The sequence below is a fragment of the Palaemon carinicauda genome, chromosome 33, assembly GCF_036898095.1.
Source record: "Palaemon carinicauda isolate YSFRI2023 chromosome 33, ASM3689809v2, whole genome shotgun sequence".
In the NCBI taxonomy this organism is placed as follows: Eukaryota; Metazoa; Arthropoda; class Malacostraca; order Decapoda; family Palaemonidae; genus Palaemon; species Palaemon carinicauda.
Genome location: NC_090757.1, coordinates 20,063,745 through 20,090,923, shown reverse-complemented (window position 1 = coordinate 20,090,923; position 27,179 = coordinate 20,063,745). Strand labels below are relative to the sequence as shown.

At 47.7% G+C, this 27,179-nt stretch overlaps 1 protein-coding gene across 3 annotated transcripts in view; it reads left to right on the top strand.

The window, feature by feature from the left end:
• Nucleotides 1-27,179, top strand: part of Mpv17 (Mitochondrial inner membrane protein MPV17) — a 509,363-nt gene that overhangs the window by 418,991 nt on the left and 63,193 nt on the right. For 2 of the 3 annotated variants that reach the window (XM_068356816.1, XM_068356813.1), the window contains exons 1-3: nucleotides 192-328; nucleotides 10,796-10,911; nucleotides 20,755-20,976. In XM_068356816.1, coding sequence (XP_068212917.1) covers nucleotides 256-328; nucleotides 10,796-10,911; nucleotides 20,755-20,976 — 411 coding nt within the window. In that variant the 5' untranslated portion in view covers nucleotides 192-255. Of the gene's footprint in view, nucleotides 1-191; nucleotides 329-10,795; nucleotides 10,912-20,754; nucleotides 20,977-27,179 lie in introns of those variants that run through there. The other variant, XM_068356814.1, reaches the window with a different exon arrangement.

The window sequence follows — 27,179 nt, the reverse complement described above, 5'->3', positions numbered from 1 at the left end:
GAAATAAACCCTTATTAGGTTGATATCTCGGTTTTTTATTGAATTTATTTAGAGAGATAAGCTATTTTATAATTCAAGTACAGGAATAGAATAAGCCAAAACTTTTTTGAAATGATAGTAATTACATTCAATACCCATATTTTGTAAATATATGTTGGCAACATTGCAATCTCATGCGGCTACAGTGCAATCTCTCGATTGTAAACAAGTTTAAAGTAGCCGAGTTATGAAACTTGTCAGTGTTCGACTTCTGCAATGTCTGTCATATCTAGAATTTATTCCAACGCCTTGAAGCGATACCCTATGGCTGTGCAGTCACTTCAAGCAGGTTAGAAAGCAATTAACGTACATGTCATGTAAAATTTTGTTTGGAATAAAGCAAGGTAATTAGCTCTTAGACCGGACTAGGCCTATGCTCCGTGTGCCGAAATTAAAGTTGGTAATGTTTATATTATTATTATTATTATTATTATTATTATTATTATTATTATTGAAAAAGCAGGGTGCCATAATTCTAAGGGCTCGAACATGGAAAACATCTCTGTCAGGAAAGGAAATAAGGAAACGGAATAGTGTGCCAGAGAACTCTACCCTAAGGCAGTGAAATACCATGGTACAAAGGCTATGACACCATTGTTGCCAAATGGCGGAATTGTGGGGATAATGACGGAAAAAAGTAGGGGGTGTCTGCCGTTTATGGGGACAGGGATATCTTTCTTATTACTAGCCAAATCGTATTTCATTATGGGGTTGATGTTCTTTACAATTTTCTAACATACCATAATATGATGTTAATTTATCGTTTTGACTAATAACACAATTTACCTTTACCACGGCAATATTTCCACATAGTCATCAAGATTGAAAAAGTAGGAGCCTCTGTATATCAGCGGCCAGGGTAAATTTGTATTGTATTACAGGGTGTGATTTTCGCACAGAAAATATATTATTTCCTGTAGTAAATAACGTGATTTACACTGCCGTCCTAGACATAATGATACATACAGGTGGCCGCTATCATACATACACCCCAAAAAGTATTTCTGGCATATAAATTTGTTTTACCTATATAATATGAATATATGTTATTATATCTGTTGATCTGTATTATATTTTGAACTCAAACGAACATAACAAATTTTAGAAATTGTCAATATGTATTTGGTTAATTTGGCTGGTGTTTTGATGGATTTTGGTACCACAGCGTTTCCCTACCTGGCAGAATTCTTATGCAGAACCAGTTGCATCACTGTATGGCACTATCCAACGAAGGAGAATACAGTATGGTGCTGATTTTGGAGTGTCCATTTAAAGTCTCTTCTTAGCTTACCAAGTGGACAAGTCAAGGTCCTAACTGGAACTATAATGTAACTGCGGAAAGTAGCCACTGAACAGTTAGAGTGCAGTTGTTAACCTGGTATGTGTAGGGAGCCTTTGTATATCAGTGACCAGTTCCTTCCGCATGCATAGAAAATAGGAATTTTCTTCCATTTTTCTAGGCATTTGTTAGACTTTTTCTGCAAAATCTCAATACATGAATACCTCTTAACTTAAACTTCCCCACCTAACCTAACCTGCAAGCCGTTTCTTTACCTACTTACCTAAGGGCGGCCTATTGCCCTGTTGTAATCCTCCTTAGACTGCCGTATTCTTAGCCGGCCGTCATCACACATGCAGGTGGCTGCTATCATACATGTGGGGTGTATAATTATTGGGTTACCAGGCCTGCTGCTCTCATAGGAAGTGAGAGTCCTTCCTATTGTTGTCATCCATATTTTATTTTAATGTCGAGTATGTTGTTTAATCTTCTACGCTAATTATTCACTTGCTGGTCTTTACTCCGCTGAGGCTTGCTACACTCGCAATGAATCATTATTCTATTTCCCATCTGTTCTGGCAAGTAATACATGTTGCGCTACGCCTGTTAGCCAAATGGTCGAGTATTTTGGCGGAAAAAAATTTGATACCTGACCACCTACAAACCCCCTGTTAACCCCTCAAGTGAAGAAGAAATTTCTATTATCTAATTGTTGTCAGATGTATGAGAAAAGAGGAGAATAGGTCTGACTACTTGGTGTATTTAGGCAAAGGATCCTTGGTTAGGGTTGTGGGAGCCTATGAGATAACGTCCCTGACTGGTAATCGCCGGACTAGGGTTCGAGTCCCGCTCAAACTCGTCCGTTCCTTTAGTTACTGCAACCTCACCATCCTTGTGAGTTAAGGATGGGGGTTTTGGGGAGCATATAGGTCTACCTGCTGAGTCATCTGCAGCCATTGCCTGGCCCTCCCTGGTCCTAGGTTGGGTGCTATCCACATGTATATATGGTTAGTCTCTAGGGATTTGTCCTGCTTGCTAGGGCAGTGTCATTATCTTTTGCCTCTGCCATTCAAGAGTAGCATTTAAACCTTTAAAAATTTTAGGGTGTATCCCTGTGTTTGTTTTGTTTGTGAATTAGAGTGGGATTTTAAGGTGCACCTTCTTGTGTCGTGGATCTTTTAAAATATGATAAATACTGGTATCCTACAATTTTTGTAAAATACTGTTTGTTCCGTAACCGAAATATAAACCACGCTATTTACATTGGGTTTACTTTCGGCGTAGCTGAAATTGACGAGCCAATAGATTTTAACGAGGGTTAACTACCCCCGCGCCAGTTAGCGGGGGTAGGGGAAGGGGTAGCTTGCTACCCCTCCCCACCACACACCGGTGATTTGCTTCACTTCACTTTTGGCTGGGACGATGTGCAGACGTGTCTGTCTATCGTCCTCGTTTTTGACAGCCTTAATTTTTTTCTTTGCTTTTCCTCAGCTGTGTGTTTGGAAGTTGGCCTCGCCCTTCGGTATTCATCATGCGCAAGTGCCCTGGGATCGCCGGCCGCCCTTGCGGTACCTTCATGTCGGCGGTGGATACCGATCCTCACACCCTTTGCCCGCAGTGTCGAGGGAAAATACGTGCAGTGAGTGTAGGGAGTGGTCTGCCTCCCAGTGGGAGAGGTTTGCCCGCCGGCGTAAGAAGAATTTCAAGAGAGACCGTCCTCCTTCTGGGGTTGCCTTGAAGGAGGAAGGCTCTAGGGACACTTTTTCCGCTGCCCAAACCTCCTCCGAAGCTCCCACTCATCCGGCTTCTGGTGAGAGGCCTCCGAGTGGTAGCGCAGACCCTTGTTCTGTTTCCCGACCTCGGGGTGCGGGAGAGGGCGTCGCCTCCCATAGCGGGGCGGCTCCCCCTCCTCCTCCGGGGGAGGATTTTGATAATGATTCTGTGTCTAACGATGATCTTTTTCAGCTTTGGGCTTCCTTTGGGCTTAAGGGCCTGCCTTCCAAGGAAGCCCTGTTTGACCTTATCCAGTTGGGGGCCGCTGTCAAGCAGTCGCCGGTGATAGCAGAGGTAGATCCTCTGTCTATCGTCGACGTCGTGGTGGCAGAGGCTTCCAACGGATCTGGTCAAACCTCTGCGGCTCCTGATGTTGCTGACGTTGCTGAAGGCTCTCCTCCCCCTTTCGAACATCCTTCGAAGGGGGAAGGGGGTCCCACGGTCTCTCCTGCGGCTACGTCTCCTCCTCGGGGGACGTTTTGACTGAGACTCCTCTTCAGAGGACTGATGATCCCGACGACCTCCCTCGTGACCGCCTTCGCCGTAAGGCTCGTCGTCCTCTTCGCCGCAGGGGCCTCCCGTCTCCGTATAAGGGTGTCAAGAGGCGCCTCTTCGAGTCTTCGTCTCCTCCGTCCTCCGATGAGGACTCTTCTCGCCGGGAGCACACCGTAGCAGCCGCGTCCTTAGACCTCTCTGGGGATCGTTCACGTTCTCCCACGCCTGCCAGACCTTCCACCTCCTGCGCAGATGGCCAGCAGTCTTCTGATCTCGTCAGCCGACGGGCACCGGTCCTTTCGGGGCAAAGGGATATCTTCCACGGTGTTGGGGCTTCCCTTGTGCGTCAGGGTTCCCCTGCGCGCCCTCCTGCGCCTTCATGCGCAGTAGCGGGTAAGCGCTCTCCATCCTTGAAGTCTCCTGACTCGCCTCACCAGCACTCTCCTGCTCGTCAGCGCTCTCCCGATCGCCAGCGCTCTCCCGTTCTCCAGCGCTCTCCTGATGGTCAACTCCCCCCTGCTCGCCAGCGCTCTCCTGTGGACAACATACATCCTCTGGGCGCGCCCCAACGGTCACCTGAGCGCACAAGATCTCCTGGTCGTCAGTGCGCACCTGCGCATCCAGTTCCTGACAAGCGCCCTGCGCGCCCACGCTCACCCACGCGCCCTAGAACTCCGGTTCTGGACGCGGGCAAGGATTTAACTCCTCCTCGCCCACGCGTTCCTGCTTGTCATCTTTCTCCTGCGCAAGAACACACACAGTCTCCTGCGCGTACATCCAGAGTTCTTGCACGCCCACGCGCCTTCTCTTTCTGAGCCCGTTCGCCTTTGCGCGTCGCGCCTCTTGCTCCTCTGCAGTCATCTACGCGTCGTCTTCCTGCGTGTCAGCGATCACCAGTGCGTCTGATCTCCAACGCGTCGCGTTCTCCTGCTCGGCAGCGATCTCCTGCGCGTCAGCGTTCTCCAGCGCTCCCCTGAGACCCGGTGATCTCCTGACCGCCCACGCGATCCATCGCCTGCGCGCAAGCGCTCTCATACGCGTCAGCGCCAATCGGATCTGGATAGACATAGGTCTCCTGCGATCAGCTCGCCCACACGCGGTCGTTCGCCTGCGCGTTTTACGCGCCATCGCTCGCCAACGTGCCACCACGCGCCATCGCTCGCCTGCGCCCCAGCGTTCGCCAATGCGCTATCGTTCGGCGACTTGCCATCGCTCGCCCACGCGTCGCAGGTCTCCAGGATACCACACCATCGTTTCCCTGCGCTGTACTTTTCTTCTGGCCCTCACCGGTCTCCTGAGCGCCCACGCGTTCCCTTGCCAACGCGCCCACTCACCAGCTCGCCCGCGCGCGACCGCTCCCGCGCTCGTTTATCTCCGTGCGCGACCGGTCCTGCGCTCGTTTATCTCCGCGCGCGACCGCTCCCGCGCGCGACCGCTCCCGCGCTCGTTTATCTCTGCGCGCGACCGCTCCCGCGCTCGTTTATCTCCGCGCGCGACCGCTCCCGCGCTAGTTTATCTCCGCGCTCGTTTATCTCCACGCGATTACTCGCCCGCGCTCCGATTCTTTGGAAACGCCCCCGCGCGAACGTCAGCGCGACCCCCGTTCTTGTCGGGTTCCGCAGCTCGCGGCAGCAGCAGGGATGCGTGTCTCCAGGTCGCAGTCAGGATCGCCTTCGCGTAAGCGCAGGTCTCTCTCACAGGACAAGGCAGGATCGTCGAAGAGGTCAAGGCAACTTTCTTCCCCTTCATTTTTGTAGGCAGGTCCAGTTGTGTCCACTTCGAAGGGTCGACCGATCCCCTTCCCTCCAGCGGGAATTACGGACTTTGTGTCCGTATCTCGGCAGTCTTGGTTTGGTCCTCTGATGCGGGCGTTAGTGAAGGCTGTGAAGCCGGCACTCGCTGATCTAGGACTCAAATCAACGACGGCCTCGCCCCCACTGAAGAGAAGAAGAGGAGTGGACATGTGGTGACTTCTCCCAGGGAGAAGTTGGTTCCTAAGAGGTCCGTCAAGAAGGCGCCTTCCCCTTCGCAATCGTTTTCTCCTTCTCCTAGACGAGACCTTTCCGTCCTCAGGAGAATCCAGCGAGGCGGCGGTCTCCCCCTCGGCACCAAGGGGGGAGTCTCCTCCTCGTGGAGGGGAATCGTCTCGCGTGGAAGGTACCTTCCAGACCTCTTTGCTGGAGTCTTGTATCCCGCCCAGGAGGGAACCCAAGGACTCCAAGACGCTTCTGAAGTCTTCTTCGCGAATTCGTCAGGAACCAGCCAGACCCCGGGAGAACGTCCACATGTCTCCCCAGGAAGAGCTTCCGGGGACATGAGACTTAGCTGCCAGTCCGCAGGGAGGAGAGCAGCACGAGTCTGAGCATGCCTTCTGGTAGGTCTTGGGCCTGATGAGGCAGCTCAACAGGTTCAAGGACCCGGTGATCGCCCCTCGTGAAGGCAAGGACACGGTCCTGGATCAGGTCTATGGAACTCAGAAGCCCCCAAAGGCCAGCGCGGCTCTGCCCTGGTCCCAAGGGGTGAAGAGTGCCAGAGACAGGGCCAACGCTCAGCTCGCAGACCTCGCCTCCTCCAGTCGTTCCTCTGCCGGGAACAGACTCCTCCCACCTCCTCGTCTCCAGCAGAGGAGGTATTTTGAGATCATGGGGGAGTCTAGCCTCGCTCTTCCCCTCCACCATTTGGTGGAAGAGCTCACTAGGGGAGTTCCTCTTGAGAAGTTCTGCGCCCGGCAGGTGACGTTCTCGGCGTCGGAGATCCTGAGCCAGGAGAAGGTCGCGAAATGTGCCATGCAGGCCACTTCGTGGCTGGATGTCTGGCTGGGTTCTCTGGGCATCCTATTGCGCTCCGAGGATCTGTCCAAGGAGAGCAATAGGAAGGCCCTGGAGACCTTCCTCCTCTCGGGCACTCTCTTCATCGAGTTCCTGGCACATCAGGTTACCAACCTGTGGGTCAACTCGGTGCTGAAGCGTCGTGATGCGGTGACCGAGAAGATCCACCCGAAGGTCCCCGCCATGGATATCTGCAGGCTCAGACACTCCTCCATCCTTGGGGGGAAGTTTGTTTGAGCCCCAAGATATGGAACGAACAACTGAGAGTTGGAGGAAGTCTAGCCAGGACTCCCTCCTCCAAAGGGCCCTTGCATCTCGGCCCTACAAGCCTCCAGCTTCGTAGCAACATCAGCAGCAGCCTCGTAGGACACCGAAGCAGGCTCCGGCAGCTAAGAAAGTGGTATCTAAGCCCCAGCCCTTCCCTGCCAAGGACAAGAGGGGCGGTAAGTCCTCTAGGGGAGGCAAGACTCCTAGAGTAAGCGGCCGTAAATGCTAGGAGTGGCAGTCACCCCGCGTGTCTACCTGTGGGGGGATGCCTTCAAAGTTGCATGCACAGGTGGCATTCTTGGACGGTTTCTGTGATCGGCCAAGGTTATCGCGTCCCATTCACGACATCTCAACCTCCCCTGACAGCGAATCCAGTGTCGTTGAGCTTCTATGCCATGGGATCGGCAAAGGGGCTAGCCCTTCGGGCAGACTTCGAGACCGTGCTCAAGAAGGATGCTCTCCTGGAAGGGTTCGACGGCTCCCCAGGCTTCTTCAGTCGACTCTTTCTTGTAGAGAAGCCGTCTGGAGGCTGGAGACCTGTCATCGACCTCTCAGCTCTGAACAAGTCCTCTCAGCTCTGAACAAGTCCTCTCAGCTCTGAACAAGTTTGTCAAGCAAACTCCGTTCAGCATGGAGACAGCGGACACGGTCAGACTTGCAGTGAGACCTCAAGACTTCATGTGCACACTGGATCTGAAGGACGCGTACTTCCAGATCCCAATCCATCCGTCTTCCAGGAATTACTTGAGATTCAGCCTAGACAGCAAGACCTACCAGTTCAAGGTGCTGTGCTTCGGTCTCTCCACAGCACCTCAGGTGTTCACCAGAGTGTTTACCCTGATTTCGTCTTGGGTGCACAGGAACGACATCCGTCTCCTCCGATATCTGGACGACTGGCTGATCCTGGCAGACTCGGAGTCGACCCTTCTTCGACACCGAGACAGGCTCTTGGGACTTTGCCAAGATCTGGGGATCTTGGTAAATCTCGAGAAGTCCTCTCTGCAGCCGTCCCAACGACTGGTTTATCTAGGCATGTTGTTAGACACCAATCTCCACAAGGCCTTTCCATCAGACGACAGGATAGCAAGGCTGAGGAGGGTGGCGGAACCCTTCCTCAGGCGGGAAGAGCTTCCGGCCCAATCGTGGTTGCGTCTCTTAGGTCATCTAGCCTCCCTGGCTCGCCTGGTTCCAAACGGCCGTCTCAGGATGAGATCCCTGCATTGGCGGCTCAAGTCCCGGTGGAGTCAAGGATCCGATTACCCGGACTTTCTGGTCCCGATAGGACCCTCGGAACAGGCGGACCTGCGGTGGTGGCTGGTCGACGAGAATCTGCGAGAGGGAGTGGATCTTCTCGTCCTCCCCCCGGAATTGACACTGTTTTCGGACGTGTCAAAAGAAGGGTGGGGGGCTCACATTCTGAACCAGTGGACCTCAGGCCTTTGGTCAGAATCAGAAAAGTACCTGCACATCAACCTGCTAGAAATGAAGGCCGTATTCCTGGCTCTTCAACAGTTCCAACGGACCCTGGCGGGTCACTCCGTGGTGGTGATGAGCGACAAAATCACGGTAGTGGCTTATATCAACAAGCAGGGAGGTACTTCTTCACATCAGCTATCCCATCTTGCAGTAGAGATTCTGAGGTGGACTGAAGTCCACTCGATAACACTATCAGCTCGCTTCATTCCTGGCAAGAGGAATATGCTCGCCGACAATCTGAGCAGGGCTTCGCAGATAGTGAGTACCGAGTGGTCTTTGGATCCTCAGATAGCCAAGAAAGTCCTGACTTTGTGGGGTTCCCCGACGGTGGATCTGTTCGCGACAGCTTTGAATTTCAAGCTGCCCCTGTACTGCTCCCCAGTCCCGGACCCCAAGTCTCTCTGGCAAGATGCTTTCCAACAACGGTGGGACAACATCGACGTGTACGCCTTCCCACCGTTCTGTCTGATGGGAAGGGTGCTCAACAGGACCAGACTATCGGTCAACCTGTCGATGACTCTGATAGCTCCGCTATGGCATCACGCGGAATGATTCCTGGACCTTTTGCATCCCCTGGCGGAACTCCCGGGAGAGCTGCTTCCACGACACAGGCTACTCAAACAACATCTATCACAAGCCGTAGCATCGCTTCGGCTTCACGCCTGGAGACTATACACCACCTCCTCACAAAGAGGCACCCCGCAACAGTCGCGGAGCAGAGGTCGCGTCACCTGTGATAGTCATCCGCAGGGGTCTACCAGGTGAAGTGGAGAGTCTTCTGTGGTTGGTGTCGTGGGTGAGGTACCTCTCCCCTTGATGCCTCTACTCCAGCAATAGCGGAGTTATTGTTTATCGGCGGGAGGAAACTCGTTTTCCGCTCTCGGCAGTGAAGCCTATCGCTCAGCCTTACCCTGGCCTTCAGGCTGAAAGGAATAGACTTTTTCCTCCCCGCTGGATCTTTCTTTGCTCATGCGAAGCTACGAACGTACATGCCCCCAGTCAGAGTGAGACCTCCTCCATCGAGCATGGTTCGGGCTCTTAAGACCCTTAAGAGATCTTCTTGCGAACCATTACGTCAGGCCTCTAATCGTCGCCCCTCTTGGAAGACGGTGCTCCTACTCGCTCTGGCCTCGGCCAAGTGTGTAAGCAATCTTCATGGTCTCGTACGACTCCCCCTTTCAAGAGGATAGGGGGAGGTAACATACAGGTTTGTTCCTGAGTTGATTTCTAGACTTAGAATCATGGAGTCCCGGACCTTCGGTTCGACTCCTTCAAGATTTCGAGTCTCCGTTCTGTAACTGATGACCCAGACCTTCTCCTACTTGCCAGTAAGGAACCGAGGGGTTATCTTTAAGAACAGCTGCAGTTTGTCCTCACGTGCAAGCCCGGTTTGGGAGCACAAGAAGGATGCAGGGGAGGGTCACCAAGTATGCCTTTTCAGCCCGAATTCAAGGGCATTCATCTCGACCTGAATCCAGACCCTCCCCCGTCACGTCGCCCTACATCCCACGATGTCGGACACATCGCAACGTCCATGGCCTTCAAGAGGGACTACTCTGTGACGCAGGTGCTACAAGCTGGAGTCTGGAAGCGTCTAGCGACCTTTGCAGCCCACTTCCTGCAGGACGTGACCCACAGGGGTATCGATACGTTTCTATCACCCTGTGGTGGCAACAGCTGGTCTAACCTCAGGCTCCTTTTTGGACAGGTAGCAGAAGGTTGAGGGCATTGTTACCAGGTTTTAGACTGCATGAACAGAAGAAGTATGTCTGGCCCTTACTTCTTTCTTCATCCTCCCCTCTCCTGGGGAAAGCAGCATCCTGGTCTCTGCATAGCTGACCTCAAACCTCTGCAGGTAAACCATGCTACCATGTGTTCCAAGTATTGAGATAATACTGTCGCGTCCCCTAACCCCTAAGGAGGTGGTATTGGGAACGTCCTAACCCAGAGTTCCGTCTAAGAACTCCAGGTCAACTGCCTAGGACGAGTCACATTTTCTTCCTTCACACACAAGCTTAGGTAGGCCACACGTTTCCTTGCAGAGCAAGGAACTTGTGAGGTGCAGGGACTCGTTTTCTCGAGTGCGACTCACTCGGATTCTGAGTCCCCGGGTAAGCCAAAGCCAGTATGGCTGGGGACTTTCCACCCTTCCTAAGGGTAAGTCACCCTTTGTAAATAGCGTGGTTTGTATTTCGATTACGGAACAAATGACAAATTCGGAGATACAGTAATTTGTATTTTTCCTAACCATACAAACCTTAGCTATTTACACATATTTGCCCGCCAGCCCTGTCCCCCAAGTCAAGTCCTACCTCTTAAGTGAAGTGAGACATTTCACCGGTATGTGAGGGGGGAGGGGTAGCAAGCTACCCCTCCCCTACCCCCTGCTAACGAGGGGGGGGGGGGGGTTAGTAAACCCTCGTTAAAATCTGTTGGCTCATCAATTTCAGTTACGCCGAAAGTAAACCCTATGTAAATAGCTAAGGTTTGTATGGTTAGGAAATATGCAAATTATCTCCGAATTTGTCATTTTTAGGGTTGTATATCTAGGTAAAATGCAATTCACTTTATAAAATTACTACGCTTTGAATGTATATAAGCCTGATAACTAAATTGAAAGCATATATCTCTCTTCCAGGTGTACTGATGGGGACAGGAGATGTATTAGCTCAGTTTGTAGTTGAAAAGAAATCTTTCGAACAGTTCCAGTGGCAACGAACGTTCCGTTTTTTCAGCCTTGGTACTTTTTTTGTGGTGAGTAAGGTTTTATAACTCCCAATAGAGTTGCAATCAAGTTTATCGTTGATTGAGTATAGTACAGTATATGATTCATGTGATTGCAAAGTTGTTTTATAGCAAACCCATTGCTTATTATTAGTCCAAATTCCTGGTGAAAGAGCTGCTGGGCAAGAGCACTGCACATGAGATCCACGTCTCCTCAGGATCCCATAAAGTAAGAAGCTCACTTTTCTTGTGTTTCACCATCTCATAAACAAGCCCCAGTCTCCTATATATTGGCAGATCTTTTTCCCTATAAATAATGACAATCGACTTTTAATTTACACATGAATTGGGTCCAGAAATCTCTGCTTATTTCTAAACTCGTAAATTTAACCCTTTAGGTAAAATTGAGTAATAAATTGCATGTGCCATTTTCATACATACAGTAGTGTATGCATAAAGTATGAAAATCATCTTGTAAGTCATAAATGTAGAAAATGTAGAATCTTTGTCCCTTGAACCTTTAGTAGACTGGCTTAGCATGGTGAAAAATCTACGGCTGGTTAAAAGAACAGGAAATATATACTGTAGTACATTGTGGATGCAATAGCTTACCCAGGATTTGAAGGTACCTTAAGAGTGGATTACAAGCAGTCATTCACAGTACGAGAATCAAAGCCTTCCCTTGAAATGTTTGCTTCTTTCAGATGTATGTGAGTGTATGCCTCTCCTCTTTACAAGGTTTGGACATTATGTTGAGTCCCTTGTTTGGCTGGGAGGAACGTAGAGAGTAGAGGTCCCCTTTTTGTTTTTGTTTCCTTGTTGATGTCGGCTACCCCCCAAAAATTGGGGGAAGTGCCTTGGTATATGTATGTGTGACTAAAGGAAGACTGATTTGTTTGCTGTTCTCTCTTCTGTTGTATCATCCCTAGAAAATTTTTTATACTATGGAAAACCCCTATACCATTCTCATCTTTGCTGACTGTGGATATGTAATTTATCTCAATTGGAAGCTTTGTAGGCTTGACAATATAAACAGAATTGCTTTGTGCAACCTTGCAAAGGTGATTTAACTCTACTTATATATCACCAAATTGTAAAGACACAAAGTAATTACTGTATAAGAAAAACAAGGACTAGAGAATTCACTTACACAACTGTATCAGTATCAGCTTACTCTACCCTGTTATATAACTATGTATGCTGTTCTATGTTTGGTGTTATATAACTGCCCTTTTTTTCCTTTTTAGTAACTGCATTTACAATGATATGTGTTAGTGGAACTTAAGTGAAAAGACATAAAAGCATTGATTTGTATACAGTATATCTAAATACAGCCTAGTATAGCCAGTTGTTTAACAGGAAAGTAAGTTGAGATAGATATTGTTATACTGTATAAGCAAATTTTCAAGCCTTTGTTTGATACTTGACTGTTTTTGTCATTTCTATCTAGGCATCTCCTGTATTTGGTGTTATATAGTTGTGAATAAATACTTATAAATATTTCTCTTGAATAATCAAATTTATGAATAGCACACTTGTGAATGTTAAGTTCTGATTGTAGTTTGCTGTAAGGAAGTTCCACTCATTTGGATCACTAGTGTCATGCATTAGTACTTAAATGTCTTGCTATGCTGGTTTCTCACTGGTTCTTGTTCTGAGGATGGAGTTTCTCTTTTTTTTTCCTGCCTTGAAGTTTTCAGTTAATATCAAATACTCTGCATAATAACTCCTGTTGAGGAGTGGAATTTAATTGATCTCTCCTTTACGGCTTACTTTGCAAGTACTCTACATAATAACCCCCATTGAGGAGTGGAATTCAATTGATCTCTCCTTCACGGCTTGCTTTGCAGTGAGGACAAATTACTTTTTTGAAGTAAGACCAGGGCACCATGCCTTTTGCTTTTCTATCTGTCTCATTACAAAGAGAACATTCTTTGCATTGTCTGAGTAATTTTTTTTAGATATCCAAAGAATCAAGTGATGGAGAGATTACACATCCAACCTTTTGTTTTCTACAAGATATCCTCCCAGGTAACATTACCAGGAGTATGTTTTATGATTACTGTAGATGGGACAATGAGGAGGCTTAGACATTTCTCCACCTGATCATGTTCTTTCTACATCTGCTCCTTTAGTGAGATTTTCTATACTGTAACATTGGATGTTCTCATTGAAGTTCTTAGCATTGCAAATTATTCTTGTAAATTTTTTTTTAATCAAGAAGCGTAATAGCAGTTGAATTCTTGGGATGTACATTATTTGAGGTCAGCAGTTTCTTCACATTTGTCTCCTTAATCTTCTTCTTTTACATATGATAACATGTGAGACACCAACTGTCTCCTAATTATTCGCCTCTACTCATTGATGAGCATGGTCCTCTTTATATCTTTTTTCCATCATTACTCTATGATCTTGTAATTCTAAACTCCCTAATTTTGATAAGATTCACAGGTATTCAGCTTCATTGTACATTAACAACCTCTTATTAACCTTCTGAGCTCTCTGTTTCATTGGTTATATCAATCCCAGATGCTTTTGAGTTGGATTTTTTTTTTTTTATTTCAGTCACCCAGTTCTAGGTGTTGTTACTTACTCATTACTCCCTCCCAAGTTACTATTTGAGTCACCATTTACTAATCGGAGGTCTCTCTACCAAGTCACTAGTAGGTTCTTGTTAAGTTGCTCTCCCTGAGTTGCTATTTGGAACTCCTACCTAAATTCCTATTTAGGTAGCTTTTGCCAGACGAGGCAAAATAGCAAACCTTACTTTTAGGGGACCTGAGGATCCCGTTGGGACTTCGGTGAGTTGGGTTGCATTTGGAATGAATTGTCTAGTTTAGTCACAAAACATAAATGTGGTCTGTTTATAAGCTCTGTACTGTTCGGAGTTTTGCATGAAAAAAAAATTGTATCTAGTAATTGTTCTTTATTTGAAAAATACCAATTGTTGAGTAAAGTAATTCATCATTTTCAATATTAAACTTACCCGATAATCATGTAGCTGTCAACTCCGTTGCCCGACAGAATTCTATGGAGGGATACGCCAGCTATCACAATACTAGAAGGGGGTGTACTTACCAGCGCCACCTGTGGCCAGGTACTCAAGTACTTCTTGTTGACACCTCCTCAATTATTCCTCTGTCGTGCTTCCGGCAAGACGTTCTGGGATATGCTTATGATCTTCGAGTTTGTTCACGGCTAATTGGTGAAGTATTCTCTCAGATTTCGGCTGTCGCTTTACTGGAAACCTTCTTATATTAGCTAGATAGCTTTTATATAGTCCTGATATACGGTTAACGATCTTTTGCTTGATTTTGGAAACCCCTTTGGCTAACTCTTTGGATTCAAGATGTCTGACATTTCGCAAGCCCCCTCCCATAGACGATGTAGGTCTTGCAATAGGCGTATTCCGAAGGCCTCGGTAGATCCTCACACCGCTTGTTCTGACTGTAGGGACAGACCCTGTCAGTTAGAAAATCGATGTGAGGAATGCGCCGGACTTTCGGAACTGGAATTTGTCCGTCTTTTAAAATATTCAACTAAGTTAGAGAGAGGTAGAGTTAGGAGGAGTTCTTCTCACTCTTCACTGTTTTCCTCACCTCATGATCCCCTACCTTTTCCTACCCCTGTAGTGGCTACCCCCGAACCTACTGTTTGCCCTCCGCCTGATATGTCTGTTGTTTTGCGTGCTATTCAGGCCTTAGGCGATAAAGTAGAGTCAGTGGTAAGTGACCATAAGTCTCTGATGGCCGAAGTTAAGGAACTTAAGGTCAAGAGTGCAGTGGGTGGAATTAGTGCCAGTGCTGTGACGAGTGCTAGTGTCAGTGCAGTGCCAAGTGCTAGTGTCAGTGCCAGTGTGGTGCGTGGGGATACTTCTGTGCGAGCCAGTCGTCCTCCCAGTCCGGGACCTCTTGCAAGCTCCCAAGCCCAGGGGAGAAGCAATGTCGAAGGGCATAAGGGTTCGGCAGGCCTTGTTAGGCGCACAGAAGTATCCTCGGTGGTTGCGGGCGTGTCTTCCAAAGACCGTCACTCCCACCTGCAGACGATTGAGCCCGTCTTTTTCTCGTCCGCTGATCATCTGTCAGGGAAGAAACGTTGGTCTCAGGTCTCGAGACCACTTAAACGCAGAGTCCAGTCCGCGAGTGCTCAGCCAGGTTGCAGTCATTGGCTCAGCTCTGACTCGCCGCAGTCATCTGTCGACTGCACTCCGCCCAAGAGGAGTAAGGTTCTGCCACAACAGAGCTCGACTGTTAAGGCTTTACCTCAGCCTACTGTAGTTTCTGCCGACCCTAAGTGGACTCTACTACAGTCCATGCAAGCACAGCTTTCGGACTTGATGCGTGAGTGTCGGGCTGAGAGTGTTGCGCCTCCGCCTCCGCCTACACTCCCTCCGCCTGCGTTCGCTCCGCCTACGCTCGCTCCGCCTGCGCTTGCTCCGCCTGATCGCAGTACCACCTGCCAGGCGTACGATGTTGAGCCACAGTCTGAGTTTGCTGTTCCCAGTGGTGTTCAGCCTCCGCCTTCTTTAAGGCAACCTTTGCTATGGGATCAGGAGGATTATACCTCTCTTCCTCCGCCTCCCCTTGCTGCTCCACCAGTGGTGCTACTCTCGGCTGAGGTACAACAACCTCTCCCGTGCATGAGTCAGTCTCCTCAGCTCTCGCTGCAGCGAGCTCAACCATCCACAAGGCAAGCTCCACTACACCTTGGCCTTGCGCCTCAGGAGCCTCAGCTTGCGAGACATTTACCTTGTTCTGCGCAGCCTCAACCTCATCACGCTCCGCTCACACCACAGGAACAGGAACTTGCTACTCCGCTTCCACCAACCGCTCAGCTAGCGCAACCCTTGGGTTCAACCTCTCATGCTAGGAGTCAGCCTCCTCCACCCATGCGCCTTCCTTCTGCTTTGTCTGTTATTCAGCCTTTGCAGTCTGAGCCTCAGGTTCCCCCTCAACAGTTACTTGAAGAGGAAACCACTAATATTGTTCCTACTCGTTCTGACTCTGCTGTTCAGCATTCTTGTCCAATATCTTCGCTACACTCTGATGATGAGGCGTCTGATGATGAGGAGGCACACCTGGATCCCTCGTCAGACGTGGATGAATCCAAGCCTTCTCCACAGTCTATTGACTTTCGTAAGGTCTTGGCTCTGCTTAGGGAGGTTTACCCAGACCACTTTGTCTCTGCTATTCCCCGCTCTCCACCATCTGAGTTTTCGCTGGGCGTACAACAAGCTAAGTCCTCCTATACTAAGCTAGTCCTAGCAAGGTCCTCTAAGAGAGCATTAAGGATCTTAGGGGAGTGGCTGCAGACTAAGCAACACCTTGGCAAAACTTCTTTCATGTTCCCGCCGACTAAGCTCACCTCGAAAGCGAGCGTTTGGTATGCCACAGGAGAAGCACCAGGCTTGGGAGTACCTGCCTCTGCCCAGGCTGACTTCTCAAGTCTGGTAGACTCGCCTCGGAGAACTGCAATGAGGCGTTCTAAGGTTTGCTGGACCTTCTCAGACCTGGATCACTTACTGAAAGGACTGTTTAGAGCATTTGAGATGTTCAACTTTCTTGACTGGTGCCTGGGGGCCCTCAGCAAGAAGACCTCTCCTGCGGACAAGGATTCTGCCATGCTATTAATGTCCTGCATGGATAAGGCCATTAGGGATGGATCTGGTGAGCTTGCGTCGTTGTTTGTATCAGGGGTTTTGAAGAAAAGGGAACAGCTGTGTACCTTCCTTTCCTCCAGCATTACACCTTGCCAAAGGTCACAACTTCTTTTTGCTCCGCTCTCGAAGTTCCTCTTCCCCGAAGAGCTGGTTAAGGACTTGTCTGCTGCCCTGATACAAAAGGACACACACGATCTTGTAGCCTCATCGGCTCGTAAGTCTAAGGTTGCTACCTCAGTCCCCAAGACTTATCGCTCCCCAGTGGTTGATACCCCTGCTACGAGGTTCATACCGCCCTTTCGTGGTAGAGCCCCCAGCCGAGGAAGCTCCCGTCCAGACTTACAGGAGCAAGTCCAGGAAAGGCTCCAGGACATCTAAAGGTAAAAACTGACTCTCCGCATCTCCAGACAGCAGTAGGAGCCAGACTCAAGATCTTCTGGCGAGCCTGGGAGAAGAGAGGTGCAGACGCCCAGTCTGTCAGTTGGCTGAGGAACGGTTACAGGATTCCATTCTGCCTCAAACCACCTCTGACCACATCGCCCATCAACCTCTCTCCCAACTACAAAGAAGAGGACAAGAGGCTAGCATTGCACCAGGAGGTGTCGCTACTTGTGCAGAAGAAGGCAGTGGTTATAGTCCGGGACCATCAATTCCCGGGCTTCTACAACCGTCTCTTTCTTGTGGCCAAGAAGACAGGGGGTTGGAGACCGGTGCTGGACGTCAGCGCGCTCAACGCGTATGTCACCAAGCAGACGTTCACGATGGAGACGACGAAGTCGGTCTTAGCAGCGGTCAGGCAGGAGGACTGGATGGTCTCGTTGGACTTGAAAGATGCCTACTTTCACGTTCCTATTCATCCAGACTCCCAACCTTTCCTGAGATTCGTTTTCGGAAAGGTTGTCTTCCAATTCCAAGCCCTGTGTTTTGGCCTAAGCACAGCTCCTATGGTCTTTACTCATCTGATGAGGAATATAGCAAAATTCCTACACTTATCGGACATCAGAGCCTCCCTCTACTTAGACGACTGGCTGTTGAGAGCCTCCACGAGTCGTCGCTGTCTGGAGAATCTCAATTGGACTTTAGACTTAATCAGAGAACTGGGTCTATTAGTCAACATAGAAAAGTCTCAACTCATTCCCTCCCAATCCATTGTGTACCTGGGAATGGAGATTCGGAGTCAGGATTTTCGGGCTTTTCCATCGGCCCCCAGGATAAGCCAAGCCCTAGAGTGCATCATGAGCATGCTGAAGAGGAGCAGTTGCTCGGTGAGACAGTGGATGAGTCTCACAGGGACCCTTTCATCACTGGCCCTGTTCGTCGAGCTAGGGAGACTCCACCTCCGCCCTCTTCAATTCCATCTTGCAGCTCATTGGGACAAGGGTTCGACTCTAGAAGCAGTCTCTATCCCAATCACCCAAGAGATGAAGACCACTCTCCTGTGGTGGAAGCACTACCTCCTTCTCAGGGAGGGTCTATCGTTGGCTATTCAGACCCCCAATCTTCATCTCTTCTCAGATGCATCGGACTCGGGCTGGGGTGCGACCTTGAACGGACGGGAATGCTCGGGAACGTGGAACGAAGAACAGGGATTACTCCACATCAACTGCAAGGAGCTACTAGCAGTTCATTTAGCCCTGTTGAACTTCAAGTCCCTCCTGCTAGGCAAAGTGGTGGAGGTGAACTCAGACAATACCACAGCCTTGGCTTACATCTCCAAGCAAGGAGGGACCCATTCGAGGAGCCTATACGAGATCGCAAGGGACCTCCTCATTTGGTCAAGAGGTCTAAACCTCACTCTGGTCACGAGGTTCATTCAGGGCGATATGAACGTCTCAGCAGATCGCCTAAGCAGAAGGAATCAGGTCATTCCCACGGAATGGACCCTCCACAAGAGTGTGTGCAACAGACTTTGGACCTTGTGGGGTCAACCTACCATAGATCTGTTTGCCACCTCCATAACCAAGAGACTTCCGCTGTACTGTTCCCCTGTTCCAGACCCTGCAGCAGTTCATGTGGATGCTTTTCTACTGAACTGGTCCCATCTCGACCTGTACGCATTCCCACCGTTCAAGATAATAAACAAAGTTCTGCAGAAATTCATCTCGCACGAAGGGACACGGCTGACGCTGGTTGCTCCCCTTTGGCCTGCAAGAGAATGGTTCACAGAGGTACTTCAATGGCTAGTCGACATCCCCAGGACTCTACCTCTAAGAGTGGACCTTCTACGTCAACCTCACGTAGACAGGTTGCACCCAAACCTCCACGCTCTTCGGCTGACTGCCTTCAGACTGTCGAAAGATTCGCTAGAGCTAGAGGCTTTTCGAAGGAGGCAGCCAGTGCGATTGCCAGAGCGAGAAGGGTTTCCACTCGTAGAGTCTACCAGTCTAAGTGGGAGGTCTTCCGAAGCTGGTGTAGAGCCAATTCAATATCCTCTACCAATACCTCTGTGACCCAAATAGCTGACTTCCTTCTACATCTAAGGAATGAGAGATCCCTTTCAGCCCCTACGATTAAAGGGTATAGGAGTATGTTGGCTTCAGTTCTCCGCCACAGAGGTTTGGACCTTTCTTCCAACAAGGACCTTCAAGACATTCTTAAGTCTTTTGAGACGTCTAAAGAGCGTCGTCTATCCACTCCAGGCTGGAATCTAGACGTAGTCTTAAGGTTCCTTATGTCGCCTAGGTTCGAACCTCTCCAGTCAGCTTCCTTCAAGGACCTTACCCTCAAGACTCTTTTTCTCGTCTGCCTTGCAACAGCTAAGAGAGTCAGTGAGGTTCATGCCTTCAGCAAGAACATTGGTTTCACGACCGAACCTGCTACATGTTCTTTTCAGCTCGGATTCCTAGCAAAGAACGAACTTCCTTCACGTCCTTGGCCTAGATCGTTTGAAATACCTAGCCTCTCCAACATGGTAGGTAACGAACTAGAGAGAGTTCTTTGCCCTGTCAGAGCTCTCAAGTATTATCTTAATAGGTCTAAACCTATTCGAGGACAGTCAGAAGCCTTATGGTGTGCCATCAAGAAACCTTCGAGGCCCATGTCCAAGAATGGGGTTTCATATTATATAAGGCTTCTGATTAGAGAAGCCCACTCTCACTTAAAGGAGGAAGACCTTGCATTGCTGAAGGTAAGGACCCACGAAGTAAGAGCCGTAGCTACTTCGATGGCCTTTAATAAAAACCGTTCTCTGCAGAGCATAATGGATGCAACCTATTGGAGGAGCAAGTCAGTGTTTGCATCATTTTATCTTAAAGATGTCCAGTCTCTTTACGAGAACTGCTACACCCTGGGACCATTCGTAGCAGCGAGTGCAGTAGTAGGTGAGGGCTCAGCCACTACATTCCCTTAATCCCATAACCTTTTTTAACCTTTCTCTTGAATGCTTTTATTGTTGTTTTTATGGTTGTTACGGTAGGCTAAGAAGCCTTCCGCATCCTTTTGATTTGGCGGGTGGTCTATTCATTCTTGAGAAGCGCCTGGGTTAGAGGTTTTGTAGAGGTCCTTTAGTAGGGGTTGCAACCCCATATACTTTGGCACCTTTGGGTTGATTCAGCCTCCAAGAGGAACGCTGCGCTCAGTAAGGAAGACGAACTTAAAAAAGAGGCAGAGTAACGGTTCAATTCGACTTCCTTACCAGGTACTTATTATTTCATTGTTATTTGAGATAACTGTTATATGAAATATGGGATACTTAGCTATCCTTTAATCTTGTACACTGGTTTTCACCCACCCCCCTGGGTGTGAATCAGCTACATGATTATCGGGTAAGTTTAATATTGAAAAATGTTATTTTTATTAGTAAAATAAATTTTTGAATATACTTACCCGATAATCATGATTTAATCGACCCTCCCTTCCTCCCCATAGAGAACCAGTGGACCGAGGAATAATTGAGGAGGTGTCAACAAGAAGTACTTGAGTACCTGGCCACAGGTGGCGCTGGTAAGTACACCCCCTTCTAGTATTGTGATAGCTGGCGTATCCCTCCATAGAATTCTGTCGGGCAACGGAGTTGACAGCTACATGATTATCGGGTAAGTATATTCAAAAATTTATTTTACTAATAAAAATAACATATTTAATAGATCATCAATATTTTTCAACAACTATAATTAATATAATTTTTATTTAACCAAATCTTCTACCCAACATTATGTAATATTCCATACTGTATTCATCCTTTTTTTTCTTTTTGCTTTTTTTTTTCTTTCCAGGGACCTACATTGGGAACGTGGTATGGAGCATTGCATAAGTATATTGGTTCAGGAAAAGGCATTGTGGCTGTTAAAAAAGTTGCTGTTGATCAACTGCTTTTTGCTCCAGGATTCATCGTAGTATTTTTAGTAACCTTAGGCATTCTCGAGGGGAGCAGTTTTGAAGCATCGCAAGATATGGTCAGAAAGAAGTATAAGGATATTTTGCTTGTGAACTGGAGTGTAAGTAGGAAGTAGCATTTAAATTGCAAGCGCTTCGATGTTCATGTGAAAATATGAGTCACAACTATACTTTCATAGATTTGTTCCCATACTAACAAACCTTTCGTTATTTATTTGGATATTCTTTCGGCAAAGCTGGAAGGAAGTCATTAGATTTAAAGTGCGAGGTGGCAACCCTGCCTAACCCCTTGGGTGGGCAGGCCGGGGGTGGCTGGGGAATACCCAGCCACATCTATATATACTCTTAACAACTGTGTGCTACGTCACTTTTTCTTTTGGCTCAGTAGAGAGTGGACGGCTCTTTCTCCTCCCAAGGCTGTCATCGGACATTTTTAATCTCTCTTCTCAGGTGTGCTTGCTTCTTCGGATCACCTTGATGCGGACCTGTCCTGGGCGCGAGGGCTCTGCATGCGGTACTATCATGTCATCGCTGGATACCGACCCGCACTCTGTATCCTTCGTGTAGAGGGTATCGTTGTGAGCAGAGTTCGCCTTGTTTCCCTCAGGGGTGAGGAAATTGCGTTCTTTTTCTCGCACCCCCAAATCTCTTTTAAAAGCTCCTTATTCGCGCTCTTTTGAGGGACGATCGAGCAGGAGCGCAGACAGTATAACTCCTTGGCAACCCCAGGTTACCGGGAGTTAGTTGCTTCCCCTAGAGGAGCAACTTCACCTCCGGCCACCGGAGAGTCATTCTCCCTTGCAGATGTTTTGCAGGTATAGCTGACCTTAGGGTTTATTTATTGATTGATTTGAAGTTTTCTGGCATCCTGACATCCAAGGTCATTGATACTGATATAATTTATTATAAATAACTAATTAAAGAATGCAATATTCAATTAAAATCATAAAAGCAAAGATATTTTAAAAGTTAAATATCTTTCAGATGACCAGCTTCTGAAGTAAAGCTAAAAATACCTCTAGGATGGTAGGACACATCATGTCCAAGAATCATGGCAAGGATGAACCTGCCATCCTCACCTCGAGCCTCTAACAGGTATCTTATTTCTTTCACTACTATAATTGGGGCATTAGTTCACTGTCAAGGGTATCAAAAAGTTGTCACAATATGGCTGGTGTAGGCCAGTAAGCAGATATTCATGTGTCAACCGAGTGTGACCAATGCGGAGACGACAAAGACTAGTCTCTCACTTTCAGGGCATCATGTTATACTTCCTGGGTTTATAACATTCGTTACCTCTCGCATCTTCTTTTCAACCAAACCATCCCAATGCTGTTGCCAACTACTAGAAATCAAATTCTTAATGTTAGATAAACAATCATCACGAAGAATGGGATATCGTCATGGTCGCAACTCAGCAGCAGCATTCTTTGCTATGAAATCTGCCTTCTCGTTCCCAGACCCACCTGCGTGAGCCGGAACCCAGCAAAATTGAACTGTCATACCTCTCAGTCCAATGATAAAAAGCCATTTTAAAATCTCTAAAACTAAAGGATTACTGGAATTAAAAACATCTAAAGCTTGAAGGAGACTCCTTGCATCACTAAAAATGATAAGATTACCCCTCTCTTCCAGCTCTATTTTTTCAACTGTGGTTAGTATGCCGTATAGTTCGGCCGTAAATATGTAAGCTGTTAGAGGAAGTGCACCTCCACATTAAAACCATTACTATATACTCTAAATCCAGTGCCAGCATCAGACTTGGAGCCATCAATGTATATATAAGTCGATTAATTATGTTTTGTAACATGTTCTGTAAATAGAAACCGGGTTTCTAAGTCAGTCATATTCTTTTTAACTCCAATAAAATATTTACAAAAAGATATCTCTGGTAATTTCCACGGAGGGATTGATGATACCTTAAATGGAAGCACCGTAGTTCTAACTATATCAAGACTGTCTATCAATTGTTTCTCCCGTAAACCATACGGTTGAGGGGATTTTGGGTGTAACTCAAAGTATGTTGAGTGCCTTACAAGGCTTGCAGTCTGACAGGCTAAAGAATTAGGAAGTCTTTGCAAACTAAACCAATACCAAATAGTATACGACTTTCGGTAAAGGTCTAAAGCTAATTCTTCAGCATCAACAAGGAGGCTTGGAATGTGCAAAGTTCTAAATGCTCCTGTTGCCAATCTGATACCAGTGGGGTGTATAGAATCTAAAATTTTTAATAGACTTGGGGTGGCTGAGGAGTATATTTTACAGCCATAACTAATCTGACCTTAGGGGTTTCTGTGCTCCTTACAAAGGAAAAACTTGCTTGTCTCTTTCAGCGCGGTGCCAGGAAAGACCCTTCTCCAGAGCCTTTAACATCTCACGCTTTGGAGGTTTGCGAAGTTTATCTGTCACCTTCTCCTGGACCTTCCATGCGCGGACGAGGTGATCGCTCACGTTCGCCCCTCCAACGGCCTCCTACTGACGACGATCCTACTTGCCATCCTGGGACTTTATCGTCCTGTAACCACCAGCCTTCTGTTTCTTCCCACAGGAACCCTTCTGCTGCAGGTGATGATCTTCCAGAGACCAGCGTTCCTTCCACTAGTGGCGCACAAGGACGAGCTTCTCTATCTCCTCGTCCTTCGCGACACCACCTTATCGTCGTTTGCGATTATCTGAAGTTTATCTGGATCGTAGGTCATCATGATCTGAAGGCTTTTCGTCTAGAAGGCGCTCTTACTCTAGAGCTTTACGCTCACTAGACCATCGGTCTTAATGTTCTCCTCGCAAGCGTTCCTCTTTACTAGGAGAAGTCTCGTGCACAATCACAAGCATCCCATTCTAGACCTAAGTCCAGATGCTTATCAGCACGTAGCCCCTCAACCGTCCTTCTCTTAAAGGACCTCAGACCAAACCTGATCATGACACTGACCATCCCTCAGACAGGCATCCAGCTAAACCTCCAGTTCCTTTTACCACCAGGGGTGTTGTAGCAAAGCGTTCGCCTATGCAACACTCGGAAGCGCATCCCGATGTGACTCGTTCTCCAGCGCTTAGGGTTGCCCTTTCTCAGAGGTACTCTCTAACGACTTCGTTGGGCGCAGGGCTTCTTTGCAGCATCAGGAATGTGTTATAGCTTCCTCTTCCAGTGGGGCTCCTAGTGCATTTCTGCTCACGAATTGTGCTCATTGCCGCGCGAATCTTGCGAATTTGCGCGCAAATTGATGATTTCCGTGAGTAATTCATGAGACGAGTAGAGGTTTCGGAACTGCAAACAAGTGCGGCACCAACACCTTCGGCTTCTACCACCTCCAGCGACAGGCCTATACCCTTTCCAGAAGGGTTTAAGGAGCCTCATAATAGGATCGCTAATGTCCCTATTAGCTCGAATCATCCATCAAAGGAACAAATCCTGCTGCCGCAAAGACACTCCCCCACATCTGCGCAGGCTCCCTCTAGAGCTTCCCATAGGGGACGTTCTCCTCCTGGACTTTCAAGCGAAGCCTAAGGTTTGCCTAAAGGTTCTAAGCTCTCTGCATGGGTAAGCACCTTCCTTTATACCCTGCTAAAGTCTTTGGGTGTGGCTCCTCCACCGCCACAGTCTTTGACTGCTCCTGTAAGAGCTAATTCAAGAATTCCCTGGGACTCTTCTTTGAGTTCGTCTCTTGGGAGTCTTGACCCTAGAAGGAGACCATCGTTGGACAAGTCATGGAGATCACCTTCATCTCGATCTTGTGCTGAGGTGCCTCCTGACTCTTATATGGCTAACATGCCTTTTACCCTGGTTAAGGCAAGGAAAAACAATAACTAAGAGGCAGAAGAGAAGGACGAGAGGCGTAACTCCACCTCACGCCGATATCATCCACCCTAGGATGAGTAGGGTCATTGGCTCGCCCATGGAGATATCTGTTCATTCCTTCAACCCTCAAGAAATTGAGGTACTGTAGTGCCTCTGGACCAGCGTCCGATTTCTTTACCTCCACCTGAGGAAGAGCCTTCTGCTCTCACTGTTAAAGCTTTGGTTGCCGGCGTCTCAAAACCATCGCAAGTTCCCCCACCTAACACCGCGAAGGAACGTTCTGTGTGAAGGGAGTCTCACACTAAAACCAAAGAAAAGAATGCTGCGGCAAAGGAAGCTCGTTTGGCTGAGGCATATACAAGGTCCCCTGTGGTGGGTCCTTTGATTGATACTGTTAACAACCCTGACCTACCCCAAGCTCTGGATGTGGGCCTGGAGGTAGATGATCTCTTGGATATGGATGATGAAAATCTTCCAAAGGTAGTCAGTCTGAACTTTCACTCTGAACAAGAGAGACATTAGTTGGAACATACCTTTTGGCTGGTCCTCTCTTGCATGAGGGCCATCAATAGGCGGTCAACTCCTGGAACCACCACCCAGGAGGGTAAGGATATGGTTCTCGATGAGATCTTTGAGATCCAGAAGCCTCCAAGAGCCAGTGGAGCTTTGCCCTGGTCTAAAGGCTTGGCGGCTGCCAAAAGGAAGGCTATTGCCCAGATAGTCGGAACTTCTGGTTCCTTGAGGGCAGTTTCCTTTTCTCGGTCTCTACCTCCTCTTTTTGTCCTCCAAAGGAAATACTACGAGATCGAAGGGGATCCCCATTTGACCATGTCCCTCGACCCTTCAGTGGAATCTCTAACAAAGGATTTTCCGGCTCAAGCCCTCTCATCTCTGAGGGCCTCCCTCTCGGCAGTTGAGCTCCTCAATATAGAGAGAGGGGTGAAGTATGCCATGTAGGTGGCTTCGTGGCTCGACCTATGGCTTCATGGTATGCTCCCATGACCTTTCTAAGGAGTCGGCCAGGAAAACTTTGGAGTCTTTCCTTTTGTCAGGTACCCGAACTCTTGAGTTCTTATCGCACCATGTTGTCAACTTGGGGGCAAACGCTATACTCAAGAGAAGGGATACCGTCATTTGGAGATTCCATAAGCAGGTGCTGAAGGTGGAAGTCTCCCGGTTGAGGAATTTCACCCCTGAGGGTTCTTCTCTCTCTGTTCCAGAGGGGAATGAGATTACTGCTGAAAGATGGAGGAAATCGTCGAACGATTCTCTCCTTTATAGAGTTATGATATCAAGGCCGTATGGAAAACCTTTCCAGTCATCTCGCTATCAACAAGATTTTTCTTCTCATCCCTCAACCTCTAGGTCCTCAGAACCTACTAAGGTGTCTAAACGGCCCTCTCAGTCCAAAGGCCAGAAAGGGAGCAAGTCCTTTAGAGGGAAAAAGGGAGCCAAGGGCAGTGGCCGAGGTGGTCACTTCCATTAGGAATTACTTTTCTCTTCATCTACCACCTGTAGGGGGATGCCTGCAAACTCGGGATCCAGTGCATCTAAGCTTCTTTGCGAAGGGATTCGCAAAGGAGCTGGCCCTCAGGGCTGAAGTCCAGACCATGCTGCAGAAGGGCTCTCTCCTAGAGGTTGCGGACGGGTCCCCAGGCTTTTACAGTCAAATTTTTCTAGTGGAAAAGGTGACTGGAGGCTGGAAACCAGTCATCAATCTATTCCCTCTGAACAAGTTTGTTAACCCTGGATAGGTACGGTCCTCGGACACCCCTTTAAGGGTATACTCGGACGCGAACGACCCCGACGGCAAAAAAAATTCTTGAAAAATCAGTTTTTGCAGTAACCTCCTTTTTTCTTTTGCCAAAAAAAACTTCAATGAATGCTTAAAACAACTGTAAAGATAAATACTACTCATCTGCAGAAAAACTATTTATTATAAATATTTTAAAAAATTAAGTAGAAAAAAAAAAGACCTGACATAAAAATTCATAAAAAAAAAAGTTTATACATATATACACAAATCCTTTTAGGAATTGATTCTTGAATGTTTAGGACACATCTTGATGTATTTTGGATGAAGTCAGACCCATGGAGGTGAAGATCTGAAATGAGAAAAAAAGGGTAACTTTTTTTGGCCAAAAAAAATTGTCCAAATTTCATGAATTTTTTTGGGTACCCAAATGAAATAGGAAGTGGCTAATTTTTTTAGGGAATAAACATATGTTATCCTAAAATAGAAATATGTAAAAAAATCTTCATTATTTTGTAAATTACATTTATATCAGGGGCCATATCTAAAGGTAATTTTTTGAGTACTTGGAAATTTCGTAAAAAAATACATATATTTAATATATAATATGATATTTATGCAGGTAAAAATATACCAAAATATCACAAATTCTATAGGGAACAAGAATATATATAGATAGGGCAGCTTACGCTTCGGATATGTCCACAAAATGGCCGCCAACCACACTGACTCAGACTCCCTAATCTGCCACTTGA